The sequence below is a fragment of the Oncorhynchus mykiss genome, chromosome 6, assembly GCF_013265735.2.
Source record: "Oncorhynchus mykiss isolate Arlee chromosome 6, USDA_OmykA_1.1, whole genome shotgun sequence".
NCBI lineage: Eukaryota > Metazoa > Chordata > Actinopteri > Salmoniformes > Salmonidae > Oncorhynchus > Oncorhynchus mykiss.
The window spans coordinates 24,110,758-24,122,599 of NC_048570.1; the positions used below are offsets into that span (position 1 = coordinate 24,110,758).

The following is an 11,842-nucleotide window of genomic DNA, read 5'->3' on the forward strand; positions in this document are numbered from 1 at the left end:
GCGTGTTCACGCAAAGGGGGGATCTGGCACCTGCACCTCAAATGTTCTACTGCGCGAGCTCCTGTTTCACCTAATATAATATTAGCTCAATAGTATTGTGGAGCTCCTGCACCTAAATATGAACAGTACCGGTACCCAACATGAGTACCAGCACCTGTTTCAGTCCAAGCATTTTTATCACTATTTTTGACAAAATGAACACGGGTGTGCTGAACACAAGGGTGACAAGGGAGGCAAGATGACACAAACAATGATGTACAACGAGATAATGCATCATGTGCTGTAATGTAATTCAACAATATGTACACATTAACCATAACTGTACTGCTACAGCTCTACCTTGTGGACATATCGATAAAACGTAGAACTTCTGTTTCTGTGCTCCCCTTTTCACCCATCTTATTTCTCTCTTCCTTTCTCTCACTCTCTTCCCCTCCATCACTGTTCCTGTTCCATATTTTTCTTCCTCTCCTTCCCCTCTCTTTTCTCTTTCTCCCTCTGTCTGTCTGCAGTGTCAGAGGTGCCCCAGAGGGCTGTGTTCCTTCCCTCAGTGACAGTGAAGGAGGGCTATCTCCAGAAGCACAAGGCCGAAAGCCCCCAGCTCCTGTCCCGCTTTTCCTTCAAGAAGCGATACTTCTGGCTGAGCAGTGAGACACTGTCCTATGCCAAGACCCCGGATCCCTGGCAGGTCTGACCATACATACACAATCCTACCCATAACCAGCTCTATTGGCAATTCCTCCATTCTTTTACATCAGATAAAGACAAACAAGAAAACATTAAGTCCTCTGAAAGTAACTCATTATAACAAGGTAACACCATTTCCTCTGGTGATGAATTGGCTCCTGTACCCTTCAAAGGGTGTTTGATCGTCATCCTGCCTCATGAAAAAAAGCCTTTGAATCACTCGTCTGCCTTATTTGTGTTTCTCTCTGTATGAGAACATCATTAGTAGGGAGGCTATTATCATGTGATGCCCAGTCTTTTGATAATGAGCTTCTCTCATTTGCCTAGCCAGTCCAGGACAGGAGTGGGGATTAGGGAGAGAGAATGATAGGGGGTAGAAGGGGAAGGAAGAGAGAGGGGCAGAGAGCGAGCGAGAAAGAGAACGAGAGAGGGGGGGGGGCACGAAAGAGAGGGATAGAAATAGGGGGGGGGGGTCAGAGGAAGAGAGATGTGGAGAAAAGGCCAGTGAAAGAGGGTTCTCTTTGAGCGGACTTCTTCCTTTGTGTGGCTGGAATAAATGCTAGGTTCATTGAAGGCTGTGGATATTCATACTAACATTGCAAATCCAACTGTGGACCATATCCCCTCCCACTGTGCTCTAGCCTGAGTGAGGCAGGCTTCCCATGGAAGCGGCTGATTTATACCTGTACGTTAAAGCAGCCTTTCTGACATTTTTCTCCTGCCCTGCTTTCTCCCACTTTCTTCTCCATCTCTCCACCACTCTTTTCTCTTCAGTCCTTTTTCTTTGTGAAATGGTCTTGAATTGCTTAATGCTCAATAAAAAGTAGAGGAAGGATGAAAGCAGACATACTCTATCTACTGTACCCATAAGGGTGGCACTTGAAGCCGGGCCTAAACTCCCCTGAGGAATAGCTGATAACTGAATGATTCCTTTGATGTGTATTTGCCTGCATCAGAAAATTGCCTACAAAGAGTAATACAGGAGTGCAACATCACAGACAAACTGAATTGGTCCACTCACACAGACAGCATCGTGAAGAAGGCGCAGCAGCGCCTCTTCAACCTCAGGAGGCTGAAGAAATTCGGCTTGTCACCAAAAGCACTCACAAACTTCTACAGATGCACAATCGAGAGCATCCTGGCGGGCTGTATCACCGCCTGGTATGGCAACTGCACCGCCCTCAACCGTAAGGCTCTCCAGAGGGTAGTGAGGTCTGCACAACGCATCACCGGGGGCAAACTACCTGCCCTCCAGGACACCTACACCACCCGATGTCACAGGAAGGCCATAAAGATCATCAAGGACATCAACCACCCGAGCCACTGCCTGTTCACCCCGCTATCATCCAGAAGGCGAGGTCAGTACAGGTGCATCAAAGCTGGGACCGAGAGACTGAAAAACAGCTTATATCTCAAGGCCATCAGACTGTTAAACAGCCACCACTAACACTGAGTGGCTGCTGCCAACACACTGACACTGACTCAACTCCAGCCACTTTAATAATGGGAATTGATGGGAAATGATGTAAATATATCACTAGCCACTTTAAACAATGCTACCTTATATAATGTTACTTACCCTACATTATTCATCTCATATGCATACGTATATACTGTACTCTATATCATCGACTGTATCCTTATGTAATACATGTATCACTAGCCACTTTAAACTATGCCACTTTGTTTACATACTCATCTCATTTGTACATACTGTACTCGATACCATCTACTGTATCTTGCCTATGCTGCTCTGTACCATCACTCATTCATATATCCTTATGTACATATTCTTTATCCCCTTACACTGTGTACAAGACAGTAGTTTTGGAATTGTTAGTTAGATTACTTGTTATTACTGCATTGTCGGAACTAGAAGCACAAGCATTTCGCTACACTCGCATTAACATCTGCTAACCATGTGTATGTGACAAATAAAATTTGATTTGATTTGATTTGGAGCTGTGTGCTTTAGAGTTAGACCGATTATGATTTTTCGACACAGATTATTGGAGGACCAAAAAAGCCGATACCGATTAATCAGCCAATTTCTTTTCTTTTTTTGTAATAATGACAATTACAACAATACTGAATGAACACTTATAACTTAATATAATACTTCAATAAAATCAATTTAGCCTCAAATAAATAATGAAACATGTTCAATTTGGTTTAAATAATGCAAAAGCAAAGTGTTGGAGAAGGAAGTAAAAGTGCAATTTGTTGCCATGTAAGAAAGCTAACGTTTAAGTTCCTTGCTCAGAACATGAGAACATATGAAAGCTGGTGGTTCCTTTTAACATGAGTCTTCAATATTCCCAGGTAAGAAGTTTTAGGTTGTAGTTATTATAGGAATTATAGGACCATTTCTCTCTATACAATTTGTATTTCATATACCTTTGACTATTGGATGTTCTTATAGGCACTTAAGTATTGCCAGTGTAACAGTATAGCTTCCATCCCTCTCCTTGCCGCTACCTGGGCTCGAACCAGGAACACATTGACAAGAGCCACCCTCGAAGCAGCGTTACCCATGCAGAGCAAGGGAAACAACTACTCCAAGTCTCAGAGGGTGTGACGTTTGAAACGCTATTAGCGCACTCCCTGCTAACTAGCTAGCCATTTCACATCGGTTACACCAGCCTAATCTCGGGAGTTGATAGGCTTGAAGTCATAAACAGCGCAATGCTTGAAGCATTGCGAAGAGCTGCTGGCAAAACGCACAAAAGTGCTGTTTGAAGGAATGCTTACCGGCCTGCTGGTGTCTACCATCGCTCAGTCAGACTGCTCTATCAAATCATAGACTTAGTTATAACATGATAACACACAGAAATACGAGCCTGCTGGTGCCTACCATCGCTCAGTCAGACTGCTCTATCAAATCATAGACTTAGTTATAACATAATAACACACAGAAATACGAGCCTGCTGGTGCCTACCATCGCTCAGTCAGACTGCTCTATCAAATCATAGACTTAATTATTACATAATAACACACAGAAATACGAGCCTGCTGGTGCCTACCATCGCTCAGTCAGACTGCTCTATCAAATCATAGACTTAGTTATAACATAATAACACACAGGTCATTAACATGGTCGAATCCGGAAACTATAATTTCGAAAACAAGTTTATTATTTCAGTGAAATACGGAACCGTTCCGTATTTTATCTAACGGGTGGCATCCATAAGTCTAAATATTGCTGTTACATTGCACAACCTTCAATGTTATGTCATAATTCAAAAATTCTGGCAAATTAGTTCGCAAAGAGCCAGGTGGCCCAAACTGTTGCATATACCCTGACTCTGTATGCAATAAACGCAAGAGAAGTGACACAATTTCACCTGGTCAATATTGCCTGCTAACCTTGATTTCTTTTAGCTAAATATGCAGGTTTAAAAATATTTACTTCTGTGTATTGATTTTAAGAAAGGCATTGATGTTTATGGTTAGGTACACGTTGGAGCAACGACAGCCCTTTTTCACGAATGCGCACCGCATCAATTATATGCAACATAGGACACGCTAGATAAACTAGTAATATCATCAACCATGTAACTAGTGATTATGATTGATTGTTTTTTATAAGATAAGTTTAATGCTAGCTAGCAACTTACCTTGGCTTCTTACTGCATTCGCGTAACAGGCAGGCTCCTCGTGAGGCAGGTGGTTAGAGCGTTGGACTAGTTAACCGTAAGGTTGCAAGATTGAATCCCTTAGCTGACAGGGTAAAAATCTGTCATTCTGCCCCTGAACAAGGCAGTTAACCCACCGTTCCTAGGCCGTCATTGAAAATAAGAATGTGTTCTTAACTGACTTGCCTAGTTAAATAAAGGTGTAAAAAAATCTGTATATTTTTTTAATCGGCAAAATCGGCCTCCATAAATAACGATTTCCAATTGTTCTGAAAACTTGAAATCGGCCCTAATTAATCGGCCATTCCGATTAATTGGTCGACCTCTAGTGTGCATACTGATACTGTGTTATCTGTGCATCCTGCAGGTGCGCTCCTCCATCCCCATCCAGTGTGTGTGTGCTGTGGAGAGAGTGGATGAGAATGCCTTCCAACAGCAGCATGTGTTGCAGGTCGTCACCCAGGACAACGATGGACAGATGCACACCATCTATACCCAGTGCAAGGTATTGACAGACCTCCAGTCACTGACCACACTATTACTGACCACAGCACTACTGACCCTTGACTGGGTTGACTTTGTGGTGCTTTCTTTTCATCACTGTTCTCTGTGGTTTGTGCGTATGCTGGGACTGACCTGAGTGTTGTGTCTCTCTGTCTGTGTCTGCAGAATGTGAATGAGTTGAACCAGTGGCTGTCAGCCATCAGGAAGGCCAGTATCTACAACAGGCGCATGCTGCCCTCCTTCCACCCAGGGGTGTACCGAAGTGGCAAGTGGACCTGCTGCCTACAGGCTGATCGCGCAAGTAATTAAAACATTGACTTATGTAGGAATCTTTGTTGAAGTACCACACTTAACATGTTAGTGCTTCCTTAACACTTCATAATTATCTTTTTATCTCACATTTATGTGCACTATTAACACCAGCACATATTTATTTGCTCACTGAGACTTAGAATCTCACAGACAGATTACCATACCCTTGTCTGTACATTATGCCTTGAATCTATTCTTCCGAGCCCAGAAATCTTCTACTTTTACTCTCTGTTCTGAACGCACTAGACGACCAGTTCTTATAGTCTCTACCGTACTCTTATCCTACTCCTCCTCTGTTCCTCTGGTGATGTAGAGGTTAACCCTGCAGCCCCCAGCACCACTCCCATTCCCCAGGCGCTCTCATTTGTTGACTTCTGTAACCGTAAAAGCCTTGGTTTCAGGCATGTTAACATTAGAAGCCTCCTCCCTAAGTTTGTTTTATTCACTGCTTTAGCACACTCCACCAACCCTGATTTCCTAGTCATGTCTGAATCCTGGCTTAGGAAGGCCACCAAAAATCCTGAAATTTCCATCCCTAACTATAACATCTTCCGACAAGATAGAACTGCCAAACGGGGCGGAGTTGCAATCTACTGCAGAGATAGCCTGCAGAGTTCTGTCATGCTATCCGGGTCTGTGCCCAAACAGTTTTGTCTTCTACTTTTAAAATCCACCTTTCCAGAAACAAGTCTCTCACCATTGCCACTTGTTATAGACCCCCTTCAGCCCCCAGCTGTGCCCTGGACACCATATGTGTTTTAATTGCCCCCGGTCTATCTTCAGAGTTCGTACTGTTAGGTGACCTAAACTGGGATATGCTTAACACCCCGGCCATCCTACAATCTAAACTAGATGCCCCCAATCTCACACAAATTATTAAGGAACCTACCAGGTACAACCCTAAATCCGTAACCATGGGCACCCTCTTAGATATCATCCTGACCAACTTGTCCTCTAAATACAACTCTGCTGTCTTCAACCAGGATCTCAGCGATCACTGCCTCATTGCCTGCATGTGTAATGGGTCCGCGGTCAAACGACTACCCCTCATCACTGTCAAATGCTCCCTAAAACACTTCAGCAAGCAGGCCTTTCTAATCGACCTGGCCCGGGTATCCTGGAAGGATATTGACCTCATCCCATCAGTAGAGGACATCAGTAGAGGATGCCTGGTTGCTCTTTAAAAGTGCTTTCCTCACCATCTTAAATAAGCATGCCCCATTCAAAAAATGGAGAACTAAGAACATATATAGCCCTTGGTTCACCTCAGACTTGACTGCCTTTGACCAGCACAAAAACATCCTGTGGCATTCTGCATTAGCATTGAATAGCCCCCGCGATATGCAACTTTTCAGGGAAGTCAGGAACCAATATACAGTGCCTTGCGAAAGTATTCGGCCCCCTTGATCTTTGCGACCTTTTGCCACATTTCAGGCTTCAAACATAAAGATATAAAACTGTATTTTTTTGTGAAGAATCAACAACAAGTGGGACACAATCATGAAGTGGAACGACATTTATTGGATATTTCAAACTTTTTTAACAAATCAAAAACTGAAAAATTGGGCGTGCAAAATTATTCAGCCCCTTTACTTTCAGTGCAGCAAACTCTCTCCAGAAGTTCAGTGAGGATCTCTGAATGATCCAATGTTGACCTAAATGACTAATGATGATAAATACAATCCACCTGTGTGTAATCAAGTCTCCGTATAAATGCACCTGCACTGTGATAGACTCAGAGGTCCGTTAAAAGCGCAGAGAGCATCATGAAGAACAAGGAACACACCAGGCAGGTCCGATATACTGTTGTGAAGAAGTTTAAAGCCGGATTTGGATACAAAAATATTTCCCAAGCTTTAAACATCCCAAGGAGCACTGTGCAAGCGATAATATTGAAATGGAAGGAGTATCAGACCACTGCAAATCTACCAAGACCTGGCCGTCCCTCTAAACTTTCAGCTCATACAAGGAGAAGACTGATCAGAGATGCAGCCAAGAGGCCCATGATCACTCTGGATGAACTGCAGAGATCTACAGCTGAGGTGGGAGACTCTGTCCATAGGACAACAATCAGTCGTATATTGCACAAATCTGGTCTTTATGGAAGAGTGGCAAGAAGAAAGCCATTTCTTAAAGATATCCATAAAAAGTGTCGTTTAAAGTTTGCCACAAGCCACCTCGGAGACACACCAAACATGTGGAAGAAGGTGCTCTGGTCAGATGAAACAAAAATTGAACTTTTTTGGCAACAATGCAAAACGTTATGTTTGGCGTAAAAGCAACACAGCTCATCACACTGAACACACCATCCCCACTGTCAAACATGGTGGTGGCAGCATCATGGTTTGGGCCTGCTTTTCTTCAGCAGGGACAGGGAAGATGGTTAAAATTGATGGGAAGATGGATGGAGCCAAATACAGGACCATTCTGGAAGAAAACCTGATGGAGTCTGCAAAAGACCTGAGACTGGGACGGAGATTTGTCTTCCAACAAGACAATGATCCAAAACATAAAGCAAAATCTACAATGGAATGGTTCAAAAATAAACATATCCAGGTGTTAGAATGGCCAAGTCAAAGTCCAGACCTGAATCCAATCGAGAATCTGTGGAAAGAACTGAAAACTGCTGTTCACAAATGCTCTCCATCCAACCTCACTGAGCTCGAGCTGTTTTGCAATGAGGAATGGGAAAAAATGTCAGTCTCTCGATGTGCAAAACTGATAGAGACATACCCCAAGCGACTTACAGCTGTAATCGCAGCAAAAGGTGGCGCTACAAAGTATTAACTTAAGGGGACTGATTAATTTTGCACGCCCAATATTTCAGTTTTTGATTTGTTAAAAAAGTTTGAAATATCCAATAAATGTCGTTCCACTTCATGATTGTGTCCCACTTGTCAAATTCTTCGCAAAAAAATACAGTTTTATATCTTTATGTTTGAAGCCTGAAATGTGGCAAAAGGTCGCAAAGTTCAAGGGGGCCGAATACTTTCGCAAGGCACTGTACTCAGTCAGCTAAGGCTAGCTTTTTCAAACAGAAATTTGCATCCTGTAGCACTAATTCCCAAAAGTTTTGGGACACTGTAAAGTCCATGGAGAATATGAGCACCTCCTGTCACCACCGATAGGATGCACTGTCACCACCGATAAATGTACAATAATCAATCATGTCATTGAGCATTTTTCTTCGGCTGGCCATGCTTTCCACCTGGCTTCCCCTACCCCGGCCAACAGCTCAGCACCCCCTGCAGCAATTGCCCAAGAACCCCCCCCCCGCTTCTCCTTCACCCAAATCCAGACAGCTGATATTCTGAAAGAATCAGCTAGCGTAGACAATATGGACCCTCTCTTTCTAAAATTATCCCCTGGAATTGTTGCAACCCCAATTACTAGCCCGTTCAACCTCTTTTTCGTATCGTCTGAGATCCCCAAAGATCAGAAAGATGCCGCGGTAATCCCCATCTTCAAAGGGGGTGACACTCTAGAACCAAACTGTTATAGACCAATATCCATCCTGCCCTGCCTTTCTAAAATCTTTGAAAGCCAAGTTAATAAACAGATCACCAACCATTTAGAATCCCACCGTACCATCTCCACTATCCAATCTGGTTTCTGAGCTGGTCATGGGTGCACCTCAGCCACGCTCAAGGTCCTAAACGATATCATAACCGGCATTGATAAAAGACAGTACTGTGCAGCCGTTTTCATCGACCTGGCCAAGGCTTTCGACTCTTGTCAATCACCGCATTCTTATCGGCAGACTCAATATCCTTGGTTTCTCAAATGACTGCCTCGCCTGGTTCATCAACTACTTCTCAGATAGAGTTCAGTGTGTCAAATCGGAGGGCCTGTTGTCCGGACCTCTGGAAGTCTCTGTGGGGGTGCCACAGGGTTCAATTCTCGGGCCGATACTTTTCTCTGTATATATCAATAATGTCGCTCTTGCTGCTGGTGATTGTCTGATCCACCTCTACGCAGACGACACCATTCTGTTTACATCTGGCCCTTCTTTGGACACTGTGTTAACAAACCTCCAAACGATCCATATGCCATACAACACTCCTTTCGTGGCTTCCAACTGCTTTTAAATGCTCGTAAAACTAAATGCATATTCTTCAACCAATTGTTGCCCGCAGCCGCCCGCCCAACTAGCATCACTACTCTGGACGGTTCTGACTTAGAATATGTGAACAACTACAAATACCTAGGTGTCTGGTTAGATGGTAAACTCTCCTTCCAGACTCACATTAAGCATTCCAATCCAAAATTAAATCTAGAATCGGCTTTCTATTTCGCAACAAAGCCTCCTTCACTCATGCTTCCAAACATACCCTCGTAAAACTGACTATCTTACTGATCCTTGACTTCGGCGATGTCATTTACAAAATAGCCTTCAACACTCTACTCAGCAAACTGGACGCAGTCTATCACAGTTCCATCAGTTTTGTCACCAAAGCCCCATATACTACCCACCACTGTGACCTGTACGCTGTCGTTGGCTGGCCCTCACTACATATTCATCGCCAAACCCACTGGCACCAGGTCATCTATAAGTCTTTGCTAGGTAAAGCCCCGCCTTATCTCAGCTCACTGGTCACCATAGCAGCACCCACCCATAGGACGCGCTCCAGCAGGTATATTTCACTGGTCATCCTCAAAGCCAACACTTCCTTTCCTTCCAGTTCTCTGCTGTCAATGACTTGAATGAATTGCAAAAATCACTGAAGCTGGAGAGTCTTATATCTCCCTCTCTAACTTTAAGCATCAGCTGTCAGAGCAGCTTACCGATCACTGTACCTGTACACAGCCAATTTGTAAATAGCACACCGAACTATCTCATTCCCATATTGTTACTTATCCTCTTGCTCTTTTGCACCCTCTACTTGAACATCATCATCTGCACATCTATCACTCCAGTGTTAATGCTAAATTGTAATTATTTCACCTCCATGGCCTATTTATTGCCTTACCTGCCTACTATTCTAAATTTGCACACACTGTACATATATTCTTCTGTTGTGTTATTGACTGTACGTTTGTTTATGTGTAACTCTGTGTTGTTGTTTTTGTCACACTGCTTTGCTTTATCTTGGCCAGGTCGCAGTTGTAAATGAGAACTTGTTCTCAACTGATCTACCTGGTTAAATAAAGGTGAAACATTTTATATATGAAATTAGAAAAGTGAATACACTGTATGGCCCTTCTCTTTTGTTCAGCTTCAGGTTGCAGTCGCACTCACTCTGCAGTGACTCTGGGCGACTGGAGTGACCCATTAGATCCAGACGCAGAGACCCAGACCATCTACAAACAGCTTCTTCAGGGAAGAGACAAGCTCAGGTCAGTGGAATACACTTTGACATGAGACATTTGGAGGCTATGATAAACCTTCTCAGACAGACAGACAGACAGACAGACAGACAGACAGACAGACAGACAGACAGACAGACAGGGTGCAGTTCATTTACTTGTCATAAGGGGTCTACATTGTAACACTAGGACTACTCTTATTCATTAGAATATAGCCTGTCACTCAGGAACACATCAGTGTGGATTATGTTCTGCCTCTCTCACACAATGCTTTCATACTTTGTTAAACATGTTGATCAGTGTGTTAATGTGAGTGTGCTGTGCTGTGCCCTGTGCTGTCCTGTGCTGTGTGCTAACAGGAAACAGTATGTGGAGGTGGAGGCTGAGATGACCACAGAGGAAGAGAATAGAGTGAACTCTGGGCTGCTCCCTGGTGAGAGACTGTCAAAGCAGTGCCTTTTTAATATGCAGTTCGATCAGTTTTAACACCTTAGCTGTCAGAGAGGTTGGTTCCCTAGACATTTGTACTGTCATTTAAAGCATTCACGTTGCTTCAAATCTCTCTCTCTCCCCCAGATGGAGCAGACTGTAGCGTGGAGCTCCTGAAGCACAGGCAAGCTGCAGCGGTTCGGCTACTTGGAGTGGTTCTGGATCTGGAGCAGGCCCATGCCACCTTCCAGCGGCAGGAAAGAGTGGAGGCTGGTAGCCTCATCCTGACCCCCTAGATTGGGCCTTCCCTGGGGCCTGAGCCCGGGTCTGAAGGGGAGAGCAGCGTCCTGTATCAGACTCAATGGAGTAGGAAAACTAAGCGACCACAGAAGGAAGGCAGCCTCTCCCTGCTCCCTGTCATGTTGTCTGTTACATGTGATGTCTAGAGGAACTCTCTTCTCATCCAGATCACTTCTTCATAAGCCAGAATGAAGAGGATACCCATTCTGTAACATCCTTTTCCTGGGATGTTTGATATCACACACACTGGTTTTCAGCTGTGGCGGAGAAGTTATCTAGTGAAATAACTGATTGCCACAGGTCTTGCATTCAGATGAACTGCCACATAAACTTCTGCTACTCTCCCAAAGCTTGGGTTCTTATTGATTGAGCAGGAAACAAACTGTTATGTGGAACTGAGCTGAAGCAGGGGCACGCATGGAGTGTGTCATTCCGTGGTACTGCATTATTGTATGGCTATCAAGGAATGCAGTGCATGCCCTGCATCCAGCGTCTGTTAAATGTGAATAATTTTGTTTATATTCAAATCATTATATGGGTCGTTCCAGCAATTCGGTGCCTTTTAAGAAGTGTAACTTGGTAAAAAAAAAAAAAAAACTTTGGATTTCACCTCATTTTAGCATTCTGTCATAAAGAGCACACGTTTTCCCATCTCAAGAGGTTCAAT

General features: G+C 43.8%; 1 protein-coding gene across 1 annotated transcript in view; it reads left to right on the plus strand.

Annotated features, from left to right (window-relative positions):
• Positions 1-11,842, plus strand: part of LOC110525573 (rasGAP-activating-like protein 1) — a 42,309-nt gene extending 30,467 nt beyond the window's left edge. Inside the window, exons 16-21 of the mRNA XM_021605789.2 lie at positions 513-688; positions 4,691-4,828; positions 4,993-5,128; positions 10,356-10,476; positions 10,806-10,879; positions 11,023-11,842. Of these exons, the coding sequence (XP_021461464.2) occupies positions 513-688; positions 4,691-4,828; positions 4,993-5,128; positions 10,356-10,476; positions 10,806-10,879; positions 11,023-11,171 (794 nt within the window). The 3' untranslated portion in view covers positions 11,172-11,842. The remainder of the gene's footprint in view (positions 1-512; positions 689-4,690; positions 4,829-4,992; positions 5,129-10,355; positions 10,477-10,805; positions 10,880-11,022) is intronic.